This window comes from Ambystoma mexicanum, chromosome 12 (genome assembly GCF_040938575.1).
Source record: "Ambystoma mexicanum isolate Mex_15411 chromosome 12, UKY_AmexF1_1, whole genome shotgun sequence".
In the NCBI taxonomy this organism is placed as follows: Eukaryota; Metazoa; Chordata; class Amphibia; order Caudata; family Ambystomatidae; genus Ambystoma; species Ambystoma mexicanum.
Genome location: NC_090936.1, coordinates 421,900,029 through 421,921,517, shown reverse-complemented (window position 1 = coordinate 421,921,517; position 21,489 = coordinate 421,900,029). Strand labels below are relative to the sequence as shown.

At 50.7% G+C, this 21,489-nt stretch overlaps 2 protein-coding genes across 4 annotated transcripts in view; one reads left to right on the top strand and one right to left on the bottom strand.

The window, feature by feature from the left end:
* WASHC1 (WASH complex subunit 1) overlaps positions 1-1,351 on the top strand; it is an 820,361-nt gene extending 819,010 nt beyond the window's left edge. For both annotated transcript variants that reach the window (XM_069628575.1, XM_069628574.1), the window contains exon 11: positions 53-1,351. In XM_069628575.1, the coding sequence (XP_069484676.1) occupies positions 53-207 (155 nt within the window). In that variant the 3' untranslated portion in view covers positions 208-1,351. The remainder of the gene's footprint in view (positions 1-52) is intronic.
* Positions 821-21,489, bottom strand: part of DDX11 (DEAD/H-box helicase 11) — a 1,292,375-nt gene continuing 1,271,706 nt past the window's right edge. For both annotated transcript variants that reach the window (XM_069628571.1, XM_069628573.1), the window contains one exon: positions 821-1,071. In XM_069628571.1, coding sequence (XP_069484672.1) covers positions 1,027-1,071 — 45 coding nt within the window. In that variant the 3' untranslated portion in view covers positions 821-1,026. The remainder of the gene's footprint in view (positions 1,072-21,489) is intronic.

Sequence of the window (21,489 nt, the reverse complement as noted above, 5' to 3'; positions counted from 1 at the left end):
GCCCTTATCACTCCAGTTTTGGGCACTAACATTTAAATGTGTTTTTCCTTAGGAATCTCTGGGAAGGGACCTGCTGCAGGAGACGGAAGTGGGGATGCCCCAAGTGCACCAGGAGGGGCTTTTGCCCGTATGTCGGATACTATACCCCCTTTACCACACCCACAGCAACCTCCCGGGGATGAAGATGATGCTGATTGGGAGTCATAGAAGTTGCACATTCCATTGAAAATGACATTTCTATCATCTTGTCATTTTCCACTGCTGATTTCTCATAGGCCTATATGGCAAGAAATCAAGAGGGCTGCTGCTGCAAACCAGTCAGAGATTAACATGAATGCTCTCGAATTGGATCGATACATTTTCAATATGTAGTCTTGGATATTTCCAATTCAAGTGCTTTTATGAGCGAGTTTCTTTGGTCACAAAGGATGTGTTTGGTAAAGTTTATGAATACCATAAGTGGCAGCGCTAAAAAGTGATTCCGACCAGTTACTCAATAAATATGAATAAGGCTCTTGCATTGACATATTCCTTTTTCTTTTGGAGGAACTAGCTTGCCTATGAAGTAAAACGCATTGGATTAGGCATGTATATATCGCACTGAAACGGTCCTGCCTCACTACGCATACAGCCACTGGGTGGATGTCTAGATGTTGTGCGACCATTGTGCGTAATCTGCAATAGAAAAACCTGATGACCAGGTTCGTGATTGTTGGTGTTATTATGTTTGTAAGTGGGAACACATCATGACACACGTGCACTAAGAAGGATATTCTAAACTCTCTCTTAGGCTGTCAGCATCCACATAAGGAGACACAAGTACAGCAAACTGCATGTTTGTTTTTAATAAATGATCAACAGAAACCATGTAAAAGATAAGAAACGGCATGGCTGTGTAACATACTTTAGACTGCTTCTGTACTGCTACAGAACACATTTCCAGAAACAACAATCATACTGTGGCAGGCACATAGCGCTGGCTGACAGAGTTCATGGGACATCGACGCAGGAATTCACTTGCCCAAATCAGCTAAGGCCTGGGGTAGATTGTGACTTTTTTTCTTGAAAAAACTGTAACGAGAGCAAGGAAATGGACATGAAAATGAACACTGTTATCCGAATAACATGCAAGTGATCAGAATAGGGTTGCCAATGACATGTAAGTAACTATTTGTCTAATCTGTTAACATTGTATTATTGACAAATGAAATCATTACCTCTGCCCCAGTTTGTTCTGGGCGTGGCTGGGCAAGAGAGCTTTTTTTGTTATCATCAAGAGCATCCTTACCACATACATTCCTCCCCGTGTAATAATAAAGCAGCCAGCACACGCTCTGTCATTTAGATCTGATTTGTCAAATGTCTCTGGATTAATTGGAAAAGATATACATGTCACAACAACTCATTTAGCGGTCATTGCAAAACGCTAAGAAAATGTTAAGTTCATTAAACAAAATGTTTGTACTGAGCAGAAGACTAACGCTGAATTGAATATTCCACACTTCCTAGGTGTGTTCGACAAGCACTGCTTTCTACCATTGTACACTTCAATGACATCAAGTGTCAGACTCTTGGGTTAAGTGGCCGGGAGAAGAACAAACTAGCCTTGCCAATTTGTAAACAGTGGCCGTTTCCTATATGAAGAATGTCACATTGCAAGAAAAATCCATCTAATTCTAGAGGTTGAAAATTCCATCAGCACCAGACACTTGAACATTTCGGCAAATAAGGAGGCCAAGCTTTTCGATGCTTTCTGAATGGATGAAATGCCTAGCAAACGCTGCATTAAAAAGCAAAGATTCCCTTGCCTCGCATTACAGCCAATCAGCGTGCAGGGAAAACTCGGTTGCAAATGGTCAAACGTTTTGGGGGTCTGGTCCTAAACACCACCAGCAAAAATAAAGGGCAGATCCCACACCAAGAACTGACCACAACCTTGGTGTCTACCAATTCTGCTAAACCAGCAACATGTTCACCCAAATCCGTCCCTCCACTGAAGCTTTTTGAAGATGTTCAAATGTTTTCAGGACATCTTCATGAATCCTCAGTGAGGGACTGATTCTTTTGGCATCTAACGACAAAGGTCCTCACCTTTGATTGCTGAATGTATTTTTTTTGCAGATTAATTATCTAGAAAAATTGAGCATTACTGTGCAGACTGGAATAAGATGTTTTAAAGTACCAGTGCGTGTCGGAAGCACCTCTAAAGAATCTTATTCCAATGGACGTGTCGCCACAGAGCTATTCAAATGGCCATGCACCTTTGTGATGGAAGCCACCCCTGTACCCCTCACGTCAGTTTCTAACCCGTTTCACTATGACTAAGGAGCACACACTAAAGGATTATCATTTATGGTCATCTATAAAAAAATATGCCAAATCAGTGTCCTCAAGTGTCAGACACTCCCGTCCCCTGCACACTGTGATTACTGATCAATAATCAGTCAAGAGTAGTCTTATTTGTGGATTTAAATATTCATCAACATGTAATAATAATATGAGACGACAAGTTTCCACATATATAACAAAGTAATGAATAAAATAAATAAATAAACGAAAAGCTCAACGCATTTTGGATTTCCCTTCATCAGGAGCACATTTCAATATTTTAACTCTTCTGTGTACTTCAGCCATCTGGAGAATAATCCGAAAAGGAGCCTTCATTATTTTCTAATCAATAGTATTTCCTCTATTTCATATTTAATTATTATTAACCGTATATGGGCTACTGCTCCCATTTACCTGGCTGGCTTTTGATGTGAGTAATCTGCCTCAATTTCATAGTGTGGTTCTCACACATTCCGTTGTTCTATGATCCCCTGAATCTGTTTAATAATTCATTAAAACAAGGGCTCGGTGGTTTCATCTTGTGAATGTGGCTCAAGTGATTTGTACAATGGTTACGGATTCTTATCTCAGGTGAGTAAAAATGTGCCAATCTTCAATCTATTTATGTTTGATCTGGACAGACTTCCTCAACTGAAATCAAGTAGTTTGTCAATAATTGGCGCTCTACAAAAATATATATATATATTATTTATTTAACATTTATAAAGCACTCACACAGCCCGCAGGCATCGAGGCGCTGTTACAGGAATTGTTTGTTTTTCTTAGTTGCGTAATTGTGTTGTTTTTTTTTAGTCTTAGTTACTATTTATAACGCGCTTCAACACCCAGAGGTTTCTAAGCGCGGAACCGGAGATCGAACCTGTTGTTGCTTCGTGTCGTCTTGCTTCCAAGACGCGCACGCTGCCGCGGAGCCTCCCGGGATATATATATATATATCTATTCAACAAAGCACCATTCAGTTGTAACACAATCTAGTAAATTCTTTTAGGAGATGGATAGGAAGACTCCCCATCCAGCTGTGATTTTAGCCTAATCCTTTGAAGTATGTGAAAGTTTTCTCATAAAGAATCATGCAGTGCGTTGTAAACACATGCTGCAATATTAAAGATAAAAGGTGTTCTTATGCGTTTATATATTCAAAACTGGGGCAAGAATATCCCTGATGTTGGCCTCTCATTGTTATACCCATTAAAGGATGGTTACTAATTCTTACCTAAAGGGTTAGTTTAATTTACTCTCCTCAATAGTTCACTTGTTTACTTGTAAATTCTGCCTTTACGTTTGTGAACAAAATGGGCGTTCTTTATAAATAATGTCAGCGCAACATCTTTGCGTCATCACTCAAAACACTGAACCCTTACCAACTGTAACATTCTTTCGACTGGATGTTCCTCCCACGTATTCCTCATCGCCCCTCCCATCCTAACCTGCAGTACAGTTTGCGTTTCTTACATTTTCCTCTCACAGAGTCAGCAGTCATGAGGCACGGCTGGGTGTTCCTCGAAAAAACAGAACTGAAGCCAACGGGCACGGCACAAGTTATTTATACTGATGGTGATGTTGACACGGTACGGAGCCCGTTGAGGGACATTGATGCCACAACCTCGTGCACAGCACCCTCTGCTGACAATTATTTTTTCCGAAGCAGCGAATATCATAAGATGAGGAATACATGGGAGGGACATCCAGTCGAAAGAACGTTACAGTTGATAAGTAACTTGTTTGTCTACAGGAAGTAGGCAGGATGTTTTGGAAACCCCAGTAAGACCCAAGATGGTGGAACTCCTCAGTGGAATGTACCTCTGTCCCAAGCTACTGTACTCCACCTCCGTCCCCTGTCTGCTTAACTTGAAAGAGACTCTTGCCATCAGCACCCTTGCGCAAGCTCCAATTGTATCCTGGCAGGCATGTCCAGAGCTCACTTCCTTTGGGGATTTCCTGGCCTGAGAAAGAGTTGACACTGATTCAAAGAAACCTCAAAAGGGAACCGTCCACACCTCAACCCATAGGCTGCCCGGGTGGGTTCCAGGCCAGACAAATCTGACTCCACATAGCACTTCCATGGACGAATCACTGATCTAGGTTGACAACTAAATGACTCCCACAGATTCCTCATCTTGAAAGATATCCCTTCAGCAGCAACTGCTTGACTCCCTCATGTTCAATCGCACCACTCCTTGACACCAGACATGACGTTGATAGTCTTACGAAAGGGATGCACTAACCACCTTTACCTCAGTTTCCCACATTCCTGTCCCCCCCACCACCCTGGCTCAGCCAGCGAGAAAAAGCATGCGCTAAATGATAGACCTAAACAAAAAGAACAAGTTACTCTCTTAACCTGGTAACGTTCTTTCGATGGGATATATTCCATATCTATGACAGTAATCACCACAGGTGTGCTTCTTCGGAAAATCTTCGACGTCTGCGTTCTGCATCGATGACATCGATACGCCGCCCTCGAGGACCTCCTCCGACGGCCGACGTCACTGGATGTTATAAGTAGGACGCACAACGCCCGTAGCCTCAGTTGTAGTTTTTTCCCAGAACGTGTGCCACCAGTCTTCTGCCAGTTTGACACACAAAGCCTTGCGTAAACGTAAGCTGCAATCGCATAAGAAATTCTGTAGCGGGGAAGGTAGGGAGGGAGCGATAAGGAATACGTCGTCAGACCATCCCATCGAAAGAACGTTACCAGGTAAGAGAGTAACTTGTTCTTCGAGGGGATTGGGTCCTCTGACGTATTCCATATCTATGACAGACTCCCAAAGCAGTACCAATGCAAGGAGGTGGGAAAAGAATTTAGAAAACAGAAATTTAGCATGCCCAATCAAATTTCGGAGTAAAGGACCGCCCTGCCAAAGGCCAGATCCTGCCCCCGGATGGAATCGAGGAAATAGTGACGTACAAAAGTATGTACCGAAGCCCAGGTGGCTGCATCACAGATGTTACGAATAGGAACACCCCTCTGCAGGGCAGTAGAGGCAGCCATACCCCTGGTAGAATGGGCCCGTAAGACGACCGGTGGGTCCTTACCCACCAAGCGGTAACACTCAGAGATAGCCAAAATAATCCAGCGAGACAAAGTCTGTTTCGTCACAGCCTGTCCCAAATGCTTTCCAGCGTAACCAATGAAGAGCTGATCGTCCACTCTGACCCGGGACATGCGTGAACTATAAAAGCTTAACTCTCGGGGCGTGGCTTGGCGCCATGGTGAACAGTCGGGTCTGGTGAGAGCTCCTGGCCGCAACCGTGTGTTTACCGATTATGCCCCAGTAAACAAAGGTTTTTGCTCAAGATATCAGCTCATTGCAGAGCCGTAAGGCTGGGGCTGCCCATGCCTCGTCCTCGCCGCACTGAACCTGAGGGGGACCGAGTTTAAGCAGCAATTCCCCCGGCGCGAGAGGACCAACCCAAGATGGCGGTCAGCGGTACGGAGTAACCCGCCCGCCCATCCAGCGTCTGAGCTGTGCGGGAACTCTGGAAGTCAACGCAGCACCAATCCCGATCGGATTCCCCGAGGCGGCAGGCTCCGGAGCCCTTCTGTATCCCTGACTCGGGACGCGCCTGATGCAGCATCTGATCTCGAAGGGAATGGGCCCCTCTGCGAGACGGAGGCCTGGGAAGTACCCCCTGTCACAGGACGGCTGCGCTGAGGCACCGAGACTGAAAGCCAGCAGCGGCAGTGCGAGTGCGCTTCCCCCGCCCTCCTCGAGCTCAAGCCCTCCTTCCCGCAACCTGTGGGCGCACCAGCAACGGCCGTCGTGTCCGCAGCTCAGGCAACAGCAGTGCCCGCCCCCGAAACTAGTGAGCACTGCCTCTTGACAAGGCCTGCCGATTCCGCCAGCTACCTGCAGCGGCTCGGAGAGGGAGGGGTAAAATTTAAAAGAAAAAGAAAAACCCACCCCGGACTCACAGAACTTCCCTCCCTCCGCTGCCTGTGGGAAAGCAGCGGGACTGTCAGAAGGCGCACAGCAAACTCCACAGTTCCCCCGATGGAGCCCGGAGAGCCACCCCCTCCCCGCTTGGGCGCGAGGGAGCCAGTAGCAGCAGCGAGGCGGGCCCCGCCGCGAGGGAGTGTGGTGTGGGGCTCTCCCCTTCCCTGGCCCCACCAGCTTTCAAACCCCTGCAGCTACGGAGGCAGTGAGTAGCCTGGGGCCTCCAGCATACCAGCTGGGGCTGGGGGTGTGAGGCCCCACTCTGCAACAAACAGCCACAAGCGACACCTGAAAGGCCGGGAGGAAGGTAGGGCGGCACCTGCCGCAGCTTATAAGTGCTCCCTGCGCCTGTAGCTCGCCTTCCCCATTACGGTTCCCGTTCCCTGGCGTGTGGCGAGGTGTCCACCCAGACAAGGACTCCTCCGGGTGGACAATCTAGATGCCAACGGGAGGGGTGAACCCGGATCCCTCCTTCAGCACTGACCCCCGGCACCCCGGGGGTGGTTCCCCTCGAGGCAACGCTCGGCCTCCGGTGAGGGGACCCTCCTACGGGTGGCCTGGGGCCCTTTTGTCCCCCACCTCTACCAACGGCACCACAGTCACTACCGGAACCCCAAGACACTGGGAGAACACAGCAGGCGGCTACTCGGCCCACGCCATTGCAAAGACTCCTCACGGATCCGCCCAGTCAGGGAAACGTGGGCAGTAAGAGGACCCCAGGCATCGCACAACAACCCATTCCGGGTGGGGGGGTGGACAAGCTCCCGCTCAAGCCTCTAGTGTAATGTCCCGTCACCCGAAATCTGCCAAACAAACCGACATTGCGACCCTGTTATCTAACATGGGAGAAAACACCAAGAAAGGGGAGCGCAGTGACACCCCGGCCCCCCCCGGACTCCAACACTGAATTGCCAACCCAAGCAGTGACCAAAGCTGACCTCCAAGAGCTCCTCTCTGCCATAACGAAGGAGTACCAAAAAGGGACAGAAGAGCTAAAGGGCAAAATCTCCTCCCTGAAAATTAGGGGAGAACAGATGAACTCAGCACTGGGAGACAAGGAACAAGACCGATCCAACCTACTTAGATTTTAAAGGATGGGTTCAATAGACAAAACCCTTACTATTACGACCTGGAATGTGCAGGGGCTTAACGCACCAAGAAAGCAGAGGACAGTGGAGCACAAACTGGACCAGTTAGCCGCGGTCATTGTCTTCATGCAGGAAACACCTCATTGTGGAAGACGAAAAGCGTCTACGGTTTCGACACTACCCGAAATGCTACTTTGCTTCTGCTACACAGAAAAAGAGAGGAGTCGCTATATTGCTAGGTCAAGACCTCCCACTAACGCAGATCACCACCAAAAAAGATCCGGAGGGAAGATTCCTACTCCAGAGGGGCCTCCTTGTCGAACTACCGATCACTCTGGTGGCCATCTACGCACCAAACAAAGAGCAAGACCAATTCTTCCATAATCTCCTCCCGACCATCACAGCCTTCTCTGTAGGCCACTTGCTAATCGGCAGAGACTTCAATACCCCCCGATCCGATGGTGGATAAGTCACTGCCCGCCTCGAGGGAAGACTTTGGCAAATCCCTGGCCCTGGCGGAATTCCTGCGGGAAACCGAGACGGTCGACATATGGAGACTACGCAACCAGGGAGAAAGGGACTATACCTTCTTCTCACATGTACACAGAGGCTACTCGCGTATCGACCTCTTGTTAACCGCCAACAAATGGGCCCCCTGCGTGGACAACATCCACATCGGACCTATAGCAATCTTGGATCACGCGCCAGTCACGATGACGCTGCTTCTCCAGGGAGCTCCGGAACCCAGCCAGAGGCAATGGAAGCTGCAAGATTACATGCTTACCGGCTTAGTAGCCAGCTCTGACATCGCAGAGGCGATTCAGAATTACTTCACGGAGAACACAACCCCAGACTCCTCAATGGCAACAATATGGGACGCCATGAAACCGGTGATCCGAGGGGTGGCGATGGACTCAACAGCTAGACTTAAGCGCCAAAACCTGCTGAAGCAACAAAAGCTTGAGGAAAGACTCACAGAACTAGAAAATAAGCTCAAACACCGCTACACGAACACAGCGCACCGTGAACTGAAAAGAGCTAAAAGAGAGTTGGAGATCCACCTAGCAGACCGGGCCGCCAAAGCACTAATCTACACTAAACAGTACTACTACCTTAACAGCAACAAAGCGAAGCGGCTCCTAGCACACAAACTGAAAAAGCTCCAAACCAGGAACCACATCCAAGCGGGCAAAAGTGGCTCCCTGCACCATCTGGGCTCCGAAAAACTTGAGATAATGGTACAGCACCACAAGGAAATCATGTCAGGACCCCCGACGTTAAACCCAGCTATCACCCAATTTTTGGCCCCGATCCCAAAAATAAAGTCAAACCCATCACTATCCGACATGGAGGCTCCTATCTCAGCGGAGGAAGTCAGCGAAACAAACCGCCACCTGAAAAACTCAACGCCCGGGCCAGACGGGCTCTCCTCAAAATTTTACAAAAAGTTTGCTCACCTGCTAGCACCACAACTGGCAAACCTGTTCAATTAATTCCTTTCCACCGGCTCCACGACCGCATCCATGAATGAGTCGATAACAGTACTGATCCCAAAACCAGGGAAAGACCGAACGCAATGCGCATCATACAGGCCCATTACACTCCTAAACATTGATGCGAAAATATTCGCCAAAATCCTGGCAAATCGGCTAGCCCCCTCCCTCCTGGAGATCATCCACCCAGACCAGGCAGGCTTCATACCGGGACGGGGCACCCAAGACAACATCTGCAGAACCATCAACATCATTGATTCAGCGAACAGGTTGGGCTCAGGGCTTGCAGTCCTCTCCTTAGATGCACATAAGGCGTTCGATATGCTCGACTGGGACTATGTGGAGGAAATCCTTAAGCTTTTTGGCTTCGGCCCGAATTTCGTAAAATGGATCCTGGCCATCTACCAAAGCCCCTCTACAAAACTACGCCTCAACGGGGCCAAATCCAGTAAGATAAACATAACCAGAGGCACAAGGCAAGGCTGCCCACTCTCCCCACTTATCTTTGCCCTATCAATGGAGCCATTTGCGGACAGGATCCGTCGAAATCCATCAATTCATGGCCTCACGTTCAAAAAAGAATCCTACAAAATCGCCCTATACGCGGACGATGTGCTCCTTACACTCACCCGGGCCAGCAGAATCAATAAGAGCACTATGGCAAACGCTTGAAGAATTCCGCACAGCCTCAGGCTTCACAATAAATATCTCCAAATCAGCAGCACTGGGCATCAATATCCCAAGAAAGTCCAAAGCCAAAAATGACATCAGCTATCTGGGAGTTCAGATACCCAACAAAAGTGAAAAATTGTATAAGACTAACTTCCCGGCACTCTTCAGGGACCTGAAAAACGACATCAACCGATGGAAAAAACAAGAAATCTCCTGGTTCGGCCGGATTACGGTGATAAATATGAACCTAACTCCACGGCTGCTATACTACGCTCAAGCACTGCCGGTGTCGATTCAGGAGAAAGCCCTAAGAAAGCTGCAAAGAGAGATCTTGAACCTGGTCTGGGAAGGAAAGAAGCCCTGCATCCCGAAACGCATCATGCTCCGAAGCACTGCCCTGGGTGGCCTTGGCGTCCCAGATGTCGCAAAGTACTGTCTCGCAGCCCAACTAGCCCCAGCCTTCGCCTGGAAGCTTAGTGCCAACCGTCCCCGGTGGTTACAACTGGAGGAAGATTGGAGCAAAACCCCACTTGAATCTCTGCCCCACTCCAAAGAGCCCAAAAGAACCCAGGATCCGGGCCCCCTACCTGCAACAAGAAACACAGTTGCCAGCTGGAAAATGGCGGCCCGCCGGTGGAATTGCAGAGGCACAATGGGTCCCCTCATGCCAATCTGGGACAACCCCGACTTTTCCCCCGGTGTTTCACCAGAGCAGTTCACGGAGTGGAGGGCCGGGGGCTTAGAAACCATATCAGATTTCTTCGAAAACGGCCTCCCCTTAAATTTCGAGGAGTGTAAAGCGAAATTCAAGATCCCGGAAACTGAAAGGTTTCGCTATACGCAATTGAGACACTGGCTGTCAAACCTACAGATCAGAAAACAGGGCAGCAGAGAGCTAACGGCGTTAGAACTTACCCTCTCAGCAAACCCTCCGAGAGGGAAAATCTCTGCACTGTACAAGATCCTGGACAGAACAGACCCCGCCCAAAAAGAACCATATATGCTGAAATGGGGAGAAGACATCGGAAGACAGCTTGACCCAGAGTTATGGCACCACAGCTGGTCCCATGCCCAGAAAAGCTCAAAATGCGTAACGAACAAAGAGTATGTTTAAAGTTTGCTACAGATGGTATATGACTCCGGTAATCCTAAACAAATGTAACTCAGCGATCTCTGCTCAATGCTGGAGGGGGTGCGCGGACCGAGGAACCCTGTTCCACCTCTTGGAACAAATTAAAGCAATCACTGAACTCCCCACCCCCTGGGACCCAGGTATCACGCTGCTGGGGGGCAACGGGAGACGGACGATTCCCCCTAACAGGTTGTCTGCCGGACCTCTTCTCCCATCTCCTAACACCCGCCAAAATTACCATCGCCAGACTCTGGAAAAACCCAGAGGGTCCGTCCACGCAGATGTGGTGGTCCAAATGCTGGGACATTGCTGTTGCAGCTGAAAAAGTTACAGCCATCAGACTAGGCAATAAACCCAAATTCGATCGCATATGGGCCCCCTTTTTGGACTATGTGCAGCAATTCCCCGGAGTGGCGAGGCATCCCCCATCCCTACGCTGGTTGGAAACTCAAAACTGAAAAGAACGAAGCAGGAACCAAGTCGGAAAAGTGACAGGGCTTCTTTTTACTCCTGCGCCGTTAGGAACCACCAGGTCAAGCTCCCCAACCTCGAAGGGCCTGTGTCGAGGTCTACATCCTAAAACAAGTGAAAGAGACGCACTGAACCCTTGAACTATTCCCTTGTTGAAAACAGACAGTGTTCTACCTCTGATGTGTGCACAGCTCCTTGTCCCCCCCATCCGACTTCCCCCCCTCTTCAGTTATGATTTAAAAGTTTTATTTTTCAAGTGAACGCATGTCTCGCTAAGTTTTAGCCATAGAAAGAGGCGTCATCTTCCATTAAATGTTTTAACAAGTTTGCAAAGTATGTAACTCTCAAAGAATCTATATGACTTGTTTTACCAAAACAATAAAAACAATGTTGGAAAAAAAAAAAAAAGCTTAACGCTCTCCTAGGATCAAGCCTATGGAGCCTCTCCTCTTCCTTACCAGGATGTGGAGGAGGATAAAATGCCAGAAGAACAACCCTCTGGCCTAAATGAAATTCCGACACCACCTTCGGAAGAAAAGAAAGACGAACTCTAAGGACAACCCTGTCCTTATGAAACACAGTGATGGGTGGCTTAACTGAAAGTGCCTGTAACTCACTCACTCACTCTGCGAGCGGAAGTGACCGCAACTAAAAATACAGTTTTAAGAGTTAACAGTCTCAAAGGGCATGAATGCAAGGCTCAAACGGAGCACCCATCAGAAACTTGAGAACAAGGTTCAAATGCCAACCAGGCACCTCGAAAGGTGACGAAGGGAACACATTAGTGAGCCCTTTCAGAAACTGAGAAAGTAAAGGAATTTTAAAATAGGAACACTCTTCAGACGAGCGCTTTAATATGGACAGCGCCGCCAGGTAACCTTTAATGGTACCCACTTGAAGGCCCCTGTGGGCCAAAGAAAGCAAAAAAGACAGAACCCTGGGAATGTCACATGCAAAAGGATCCACATTCTTAACCCTGCACCAGTCGCAGAACTTTCTCCAATGTCAACGGTACAGGGATTTTGTTGCAGGCCATCTGGCCAAAAGCAACACCTCCATCACGTCTTCAGGGAGGTGCCAATCCTTACACCTCAACCTTTCAGAAACCAAGCGTGAAGGTTGAGGGATCTGACCTCTGGATGGAGAATCTGACCCTCCTCCCGTGAGAGCAGATAGTCTCGGTAGGGAAGATGACGTGGAGGGCAGATGGACAAGTCGAGAAGGTCCGGGCCCACGCCGAAGCAATGAGGATCATCCGGGAACCGAACCTCCGCAGTACTTGCAGGATGACGGGGACTGGAGGAAACGCGTAAAGCAGTGGGAATGACCACTCCACCATGAATGCGTCTCCTAAGGCTCTGTTTGGAGGAAATTCCCGCGAGCAGAACCTCTCGCACTTCCGGTTGACACTGGAGGCAAAAAGATCCACTTGAGGGATCCCCCAAAGGGCGAAGATCTCCAGGAGAATCTTCTGAGCCAACTCCCACTCGTGAGAGATAACGCTCTGCCTGCTCAGAGCGTCTGCCATCTCGTTTTAGTCTCCTGCCAGATGAACTGCCGAGATCGAAACTTCCTGCTGGATTGCCCAGAATCAGAGCTGCATCACCTCCCTGCACAGAGGAAGCGACCCTGCTCCCCACCTTTTTGTTGAGGTAGTGCATGGCCACTGTGTTGTCCGTCAGTATCCGGAAATTCTTTCCTCGCACAGTCGGCAGAAAAGCCTTCAGGGCTAGCCTGACGGCCCTCACCTCCAACAGACTGATATGGAGTCTGGACTCCGACGGAGACTAACGACCGCTGACTCAACTCGTTGGCACATGCTCCCCATCCCGTGAGGGATGCGTCCATCACAATCGTCACCTCCGGCCAGGGCAGCCAAAACGGAGCCCCCCCTCATCAGATTGCCTTCGTCGGCCCACCACAGAAGGTCCTGGGCGACCAAAGACGGCAGCTGAACAGGGTCCAACATCCTGCCGGAGGACTGAGACCACTGGAGCTTGAGTGCCCATTGCAAAGATCTCATCCGCAACCTGGCCTCTGGCACCAGAAGAGTGCAGGCTGCCATGAGGCCGAGCAGTCTCAAGAACTCTAACGCTGGTAGAGTCTGGGCAAGTTGAAACTTGTGCTCCATCTGCTGAATGTGATGAGCCCTCGCCTGGGGAGGAAAACACTGCCCCAAGGACGTGCCAAGCACTGCTCCGATGTACTGGAGCCTCTGAGTTGGTGTCAAATGGGTCTTCTTTAAGTTGAGGGAGAAGCCCAGCTTGTGGAGGGAGTGGCAGGTGACTGACAGATGATCCAGGACTTGCGCGGGATAGCGCGCCCTGATCAACCAATCGTCCAGGTAGGGGTAGACGTGAATGCCCCCTTTCCTGAGGTGCACTGCCACCACTACCATGAGCTTGGTGGAGACCCTCGGGGCGGAGGTCAATCCGAATGGCAGGACCCGAAACTGAAAGTGCGAGACGCCAACCGCGAACCTCAGGTACTTCTTGTGCTTTGGATGGATCGGCACATGAAAATAAGCGTCCTTGAGGTCGAGAGACACCAACCAGTCCTGAAGTTGAAGGGCCTGGAGGACTTGAGAGAGAGAGTAACCATCTTGAACTTGTCCTTCCTGAGGAGTTTGTTCAAACCGCGCAAGTCCATGATGCGTCTCAATCCCCCATCTTTCTTGGAAATCAAAAAATAAGGGGAATACCATCCCTTGTTCCTCTCCGCTACAGGCACCAGTTCTATGGCGCCTTTCTCCAGCAGGGATTGAATTTCCTGCGCAAGGAGCGGATCCAGACTCTTCAAAGAGAGATTCCCCGGTGGATTGTCCTGAGGCCTCTGCCGGAAAGGAAGACAGTAGCCGTGGGTTATGATCTCCAGAACCCACACATCTGAAGTAATGGCACGCCACTCTGCAAGATGCTGCGCCAGCCTTCCGCCAACCGGCGAACCAATGGACATGGCCTCATGACTGAGCTGAAGCGGCATTGCCTGAGGGCAAAGAGGCAACAGCCCGAGCGGTCTTGGCACCTCGAGTACCTTGTTTTCCACCTCTGGCACTCCTACGGTGGCCCCTTTGACTGGCAGCTCCTCTCGCTTTACCAAAGGATGAGTAATAAGGAAAGGAACCTCCCCTCCATTGCTGTCCCCTAGGACAAAAAGGCGGAGGTAGTCGAACTGCAGCACCCAACGACTTCGCTGCAGCTTTTGAGGTCTGCAACCTCTCAAGGCTCTCGTCAGCCTTGCTGCCAAAAAGATGTTGCCCATCAAAGGGCATGTTGAGGAGCCGGGCCTGCACATCAGGAGCAAACCCCGACTTCCGCAACCACGCAAACCTGCGTATCACGGTGCTCGCCGCCATGGACCGGCTGGCGCAATCTGCCATGTCCAAACCCGACTGAACGGCCTCACACATGGCATCCTTGCCATCCTGAACCATGGCAAGGAAACCATCCCATTCGTCCCCTTCGGGAATATGTTCAGCCGCCAAGGAAACACAGTTCCACAGAGTTTGCGTGAAACGTGACAAGGCACATATGGAGTTGGCCGCCTGAAGCGCCATACCCCCTGCAGAAAACACTTTCTTCGCCCAGCCGTCAAAACGCTTGTCGTCCCTATCAGGAGGGATGGTAGGGTACGACGCCTGCTTTGCCGGGGCCGTAGCCGCCTGCACCACCAAAACTCTCCGGAGTAGGGTGCTTGGACAATTAGCAGGGGTCACTTCTGGCTGGGCGTTATTTTCGCGGCCACCCTCCTCTGTAGAGCCATATGAAATGGCAGTACCGTGTCAGTTGGTGGACCAATGTCGAGGATATCCGCAAGGTCATCCTGAACAAACTCCCCCGGGGGAGCAGACCATCCTAAGTACTCGGTGACCCTTGACATAAGGCGCCGGTACGAAGAATCAGCATGAGTGCCAGGCTCAGGCCTACACAACTCCACTTCCGGCGAGGTGTCCAGCCCACTAGCATCATGCAGGGACTGCCTCAAGTCCTCAAACTGGCTATGGCCCGAGAGAATCTCATCAGGCACCGTGTCAGGCACCATGCCATCATCAGAGCCCTCATCCACCTCTGAAATGAACTCCAGATGGCGGTAAGAAGGCACAGAACTTGAACCAAAGCCATGCTTGACCTTGGCCAGAACATTTCTAGGTGGTTCCCCCGAGCCACGGGGTACCCCCGTCGACACAGCCTCGAAAGGTGTCAAGGGCGTCGAGTGAATCGGCGTCGACGCTGAGTGCGACGTCGACAGCATCGACGGCGCCGACACAGTCCTCGAGACCGGGGCCCCGAGTGTGTCCCTCGACGGCCAGAACGCCGATGGCATTGACGACTTCTTCGAAGGCAAGCCCTCGAAAGAGTCCGTCGACCACCTTGGCGCCACAGGCGTCGACGTCTTCCGTGAAGACACCACAGGTTCAAACGGTCTCGAGTGCGTCGAGGACCGGGACCTGGACCGGACATGCAGAGAACGATTCCCCTTGTCCGAGCGGGACCTCTCCCGTGAATCACGACGACCATCCGAGCCCAAAGGCGTGCGAGCGGTGTCTCTCGGCGGATCACGACGGACCCCACTCGGAGGCGCGGACGGACCAGTGCCCTGCGATTCAAGAATCACCAACATTTTCTTCCCGAAGGAAGCCCATTCCTCCGGCGTCGCATGTTTTGTGTGGGGTAAGCGACCCGCCGACGGGCGGTGTCCTCGGATGAGGAAGGGGAAGGCGACCGATGACGGCGCTTCCAGGAGTGCCTCTAAGAGGCAGAGGAGTGGCGAGACCGACTCCGTGACCGAGATCCACTGGACTTCCGATGACGACGCGGAGAGTCGCCCCTCGGGTCATCGGTCGAAAGCCCCGCAGACCTAGACTTCCGGGGCCTGGACACCTTACCTACCGATAACTTCTTCTTGAGCTTCCGCAAGGCTTTAGACGTGAGCGACCGGCAGTCGACACAGTCATCCGTGTCATGGGCCTCCCTGAGGCGCCAGAGGCAGGCGTCGTGTGAGTCCGTAACCGACTTCTTGGACGAGGCAGCAGAGGCAGGCGTCGTGTGAGTCCATAACCGACATCTTGGACCCACAGTCCCCGCACTTCTTAAAGCCCGGACACGGTGTGGAAGACGAGGTAGACATCTTCACGAAGAAATACTTCACAAACACCAAACAGGTTCGAAGAACCGAGAAACAACAGAAACTCCAACGTTTCGAGGCGCACCGTGATTCCCGAAACGAACAGGTTCGCGGAAAAAACAGAACTGAGGCTACGGGTGTCGTGCGTCCTACTTATAACATCTAGTGACGTCGGCCGTCGGAGGAGTTCCTCGAGGGCGGTGTATCGACGTCAACGACGCAGACGCCAAAGATTTTCAGAAGCAGCACAGCTGTGGCGATTACTGTTGTAGATATGGAATACGTCGGAGGACCCAATCCCCTCGAAACCTCCTAATAATAGAAAAAAGTAATTTTTTTAATGAGGAACAGAGTCACTCTGAAGTGACTAATTTTGGCAACCAACAACAAGCCAAAAACCAAACTTGTTTTTAATTAACCAAATCCCACTCTTCCCCTCATTCATGCACATCTAGAAGCGTGACAGCAGAAACTTAACCGAAACATCATGAGCTTCCAAGCAGAGAAGGCTGGAAATGCGATGCAGAATCTGCGGGATAAGAATCCATAGAATATTAATGGTGTATCATTTCTCCATCAGAAAGTTGCATTCTCGCACATATTCCTCATCTTGATAGACTCCCAAAGCAGTGTCCTCCATGGAGGTAGGGTGGAAGCTAAACCAGGAAGCTTTGCAGCACCGTTTTAGCAAAGCGGGTATCGGCCGAGCTGTAATGCTTGGCAAACGTGTGAAATGATGACTAGGTTGCCGACCATCGGATATCTCTTACAGTCACCCCTCTGGAGGGCCAAGGAAGCCTCCACCCCTCATCAAGTGAGTCCTCAGACCTGAAGACACCACCTTACCCGCATTCTGATAACACTCATATATGCACAGAACAATCCATCGGCAAATGGCGTGTTTGATAACCGCCCGACCCAACCTGTATTGTGAGAAGGCCACAAACAACTGATCATCCTTCCTGAAGGCACCAGTCCTGGCCAGATAAAATGTCAGTGCTCTCTTGGGATCCAACCTGTGAAGCCTCGCCTCATCCTTGGAGGGATGAGGGTGATGAAAGAACACTAGAAGAATTCATACTCTGGCTTAAGTGGAATTCTTCCACTTACATTAGGAATTTGGGACGCACCATCAAGGGCACCTTCTCCTTGTAGAACTGTGGGAAGGGCAGCTCGCAGGAAAATGCGTGCAGCTCACTGACCCGTCTCGCTGATGTGATCAGCACCAGAAAGGCAGTCTTCAGCTTGAGAAGTCTGATGGATGTGGAGTGCAAGAGCTCGAATGGTGCTGCCATCAAGAATGCTAAATCCGGGGGGCGTGTACCCTTGTGCAGCATACGGACGAGGACATAAGCCTCCTCCGATCCTATGCAGCCGCCGGCATCCTGTAAAATATATCCTGGTTCCCCAGCAAACTAAAAGGGGGTGTCTATATATTCATATGTCAGAGGAGCGGGGCTACAGTTAGCTCTGATCCTGATATGCAATTGGTGCCAGAAACCTAAGATCCACCGTTTGACAGGAGAGGGTGAAGCGAACAGCGCCATTTTGAGCTGCGGACTGTCAGCTGCAGGAGTCTTAAGCAGCCAACAGAAGAACAGGTGGAATCCAGAGTTCTGCATAACGGCTATTCCCTTCCGCGGGCGACGCAGGCCATTTCATACCACAGGGGTTAGGCCATCCCGCTTGCAACTATCGTGAGGGTGGACCACGCAGGCAACAGCGTGGGTTGGTCATGTTGGTAGGGCAGACCCAAAGATCAAAGTGGACCGGCTTTCCCCTGGGAACTGTGATGGAGCCCACATGGTAAGGCACTGAGGTGAGCGCAGGAGAAGCACCAGACCTGCTTGGCCCTCTGTGTGCTAGTGGGAGAGAGTGACACAGCAGACAGCTTGCCGGGGGCACCCTGTAGGACACCTCCATGCTCCCGGCACTGAGACAGACGGGAGCGGGTGGGCGAGCACACCACCAAGGAGCGGTGCAGACTTATACACAACATTGCCCAGACTACTTAGCCTCAAGCCCCTGGGGATGGGGGGGGGCAAAGATCACAGCCGCATAACATGGGCACAGATAGGCTGTGTTGAATGCCTGCCACCACAGGTGGAGATAACAATGGACAACTAACACTCCTGCTGGAGATGCTGAGCCCCCATTGTGTGATAGTGGAGTACTAGGACCAGCCTGTATAGTGCAGGTGGAGACCAGGCCCCCCTCCTGGGCAACCAGGGCTGAGCAGAGGACTGAATGAGAGGAACTTACCTGTGGCCCCAAGGTGGATGATATTGCTAACAGAATAAAAGAACCCAGCCTCACTGTGACTGATAAAGCAGGGGAAAGAGGAAGGGTGCCAGCCATATGTACACTGGAGCTGGTTAGGTCCCCTCAGCCTCTAATTCCCTGAACCTTAGACTTGCAACATGCCAAAACAACACACAAGCCACCAGAGATCACTCAGTACAATGGTCAAGGATAAGGCTAAAAAAGTGGCACTACAGAGCAAAATGGACCAATACACAGTGGGAGCCTCCCAATCCCTCTCGACACACCCAGGGGGAGGTGGATATGGGTGAAGTGTCGCAAAACCTGCAGATCTCCTTCAGTGATATTATGAGCGCCATTGAAGAATCTAGATCGTCCGTTGAGTAGAAGCTAGGTGGCCTGTCATCAGAAGTGTCCTTCCTACAGCAAGATCTTAGGAACCAGGCCTCGGGAGTGGGCGGAACGGAACAACGGATCTCGGACTCGGAGGACGCAATCAAACAGCTGAAAAAGCAATTATCAGTGGTCACACAAAGGCTCACGCACCTAGAAAACAGAGCGGAGGACAGAGAGGCAAGGGCACACCGCAATCTACGCATCCACGGAGTACCAGAGAAGGAAGAAGGGCCCTGCACAGAGCTCTTGCTGGAGCAGTGGCTCACAGAGCTGTTTGCTCCAAAGAAACATTCAAAATTCTTCTCAGTTGAACGTGCTCAAAGGATCCCGACTGGCCGCCCTATTCCCAGGGCACCACCATGCACCATAATCGCAAGACTCCTGAACTTCCGTGATCGAGATGCTATACTGCAGATGGCCAGGGCCACTGGGCCCATCACATACAATTTTTACCGAATCGGATTCTTTCCAGACTACACTAGAGTGGTCCAGAAGGCATGTCAGCAGTTTGACTCAGTCAAGAAAAAGCTGCAATCGGTAAACATAAAATACGCCCTTTTCTTCCCGGCATAGCTGAAGGTGCATCGCAAGTGTGTCACACACCTCTTCTATAAATTCATGGGAAGCATGGCCATGGCTAGAGACTCAAATTCTGTCCGGACCTACACTGCGACTACCAGGGGGAGGCCCAGACGGGAACGCGGCCAGTCCCCAGTCCTGTTCGACTCAGAGTCGAAGGTACAGCCCACACCTGCAGGGTCGGGGTGCATCACAGTAGGCAATAGATGACTAAGGCCGAACAGTCACGGTTCCCGACTAGACAAACCCACTACAGGGGACTGATTACTGGAGGCCTCGGATCATGAACAAAGGCTCCCTGTAACGGCAGCAACGGACACTATCCAGATACCTGTTTATACTTTTCTGGGATAGTCTGGTGCACTACTCAGGCAATAGGTGCTTTTGTGGGGGGAGCACATAGTGGGGTACGGGTGGAATCTCTCTCTACAGCAAGATATACAGGGGCTATTTTTCCCCAATGTAAGGAGAACTAAAGTTGGATTAGGGGGAAATCTGTCATAGGCGGCCACAGGCTAGAGATGGAAGGTTGCAAGTGCTGCTACAGCAGATGCCACGCAGATGGTAGACTTGGTTTCTCTGCACCCATTTGGTGCCATGTTAGTGAGACATGTGCTTCATGTTGGGGGGGGGGGAGGGGCACGGGGTGGGATGTGTGGGTGCTTCTCGAACCACTGGTTGAGAGTGAAGTTTTTGTGGGGGAGGGGGGTTTGTTAGAGTTGTTATTGGTTGGCAATCTAGCTTGGAGCATCCCTGTGGGGGGTAACATGGTCCAGTGTTCTGACGGGATACAGGGAGGGGGTGGGACCCCAGGCTGCGCCGCCCCTAACCATTTATTCGCTGAAATGACTGCCCAAGAGGGGGTGGTTTCTCTGCTGGTTTGGAATGTGAACGGGTTGGGTTCCAGCATCAAGTGATGCGTGGTGCTTCAGTTTCTCTACAGGTATGTCCTGGGCATTGTGCTGTTGACTGAAACACACCTTGTTTGGGACAGATTGCAAGCTGTTCAAAAGAACTAATTACAAAAATGGCCTTCCATGCATGTTTCTCGAGGGGGGCACAAGGTAAACTGATACTGATACACAAGCGGATTCCCTTCCAACTCAAAGAGGTCCGGGCAGACCCTAGGGGTAGATAAGTTCTGCTGAAAGGGGAATTGTGGGGGACCATCTGGGTTATCATGGCTGTTTCCGCCCCTCCCCCTCTCACACTAAAACTACTGAACAACCTCCAAGCCCTGATACTCCAAGACCAAGCTGATACGTGGGTACTGGGGGAAGCGGGGAGGATTTCAACGATGTCATGGACCTTGGGGCAGATCGAAAGCATATAGGAAGCAGAAATCCAACTTTCACCACTAAGTTACGATCCTTTGCTACTGCTGTGGGTCTGGTGAACACATGGAGAATGCTACAGGAGTCCAAAGCAGGGTACTCATTTTTCTCTAACGCGCATGGCTCCATGTTGCGAATTGCCTACTTCTTCATTCCCCAGGGCATCACACATAGGCTTATATCGGCAAAATTTCTGGCCAGAGGGGTTTCGGATCACTCCCCACTCCTTATGGAGCTTAAAGGTGGGCGGGCGAGACACACAGCATTATAGCGCCTACTCGTATTGCGTAGAGATCCCAGATATAATGGAAGGGGTGTCCCATAAAACTATGGAGTATTTCACCATAAATGAGGAGTCGGTCGATTGCCCAGTCACATTTTGGGTGGGGCTACAAAGCGGTATTCAAGGGGGAGGCAATATCACTGGTGTCAGCCAAGCACAGACAACATGCTAAAGAAGTGGAGGAGGCAGAAACAGAGGTCAGGGCAGAGGAGGAATTCCTCTCTTCAGGTTCGCACAATACGCAAGAAGCCCTGATCACGGCACAGGAGACCATTTGAAACATGGTCTTAGACAATGCTAGGCAGGCTCACTGGGCAGTGAGGAGCTGAATTCATGAAAGTGGGGAAAATGCTAGCGTGGCTGGCTGG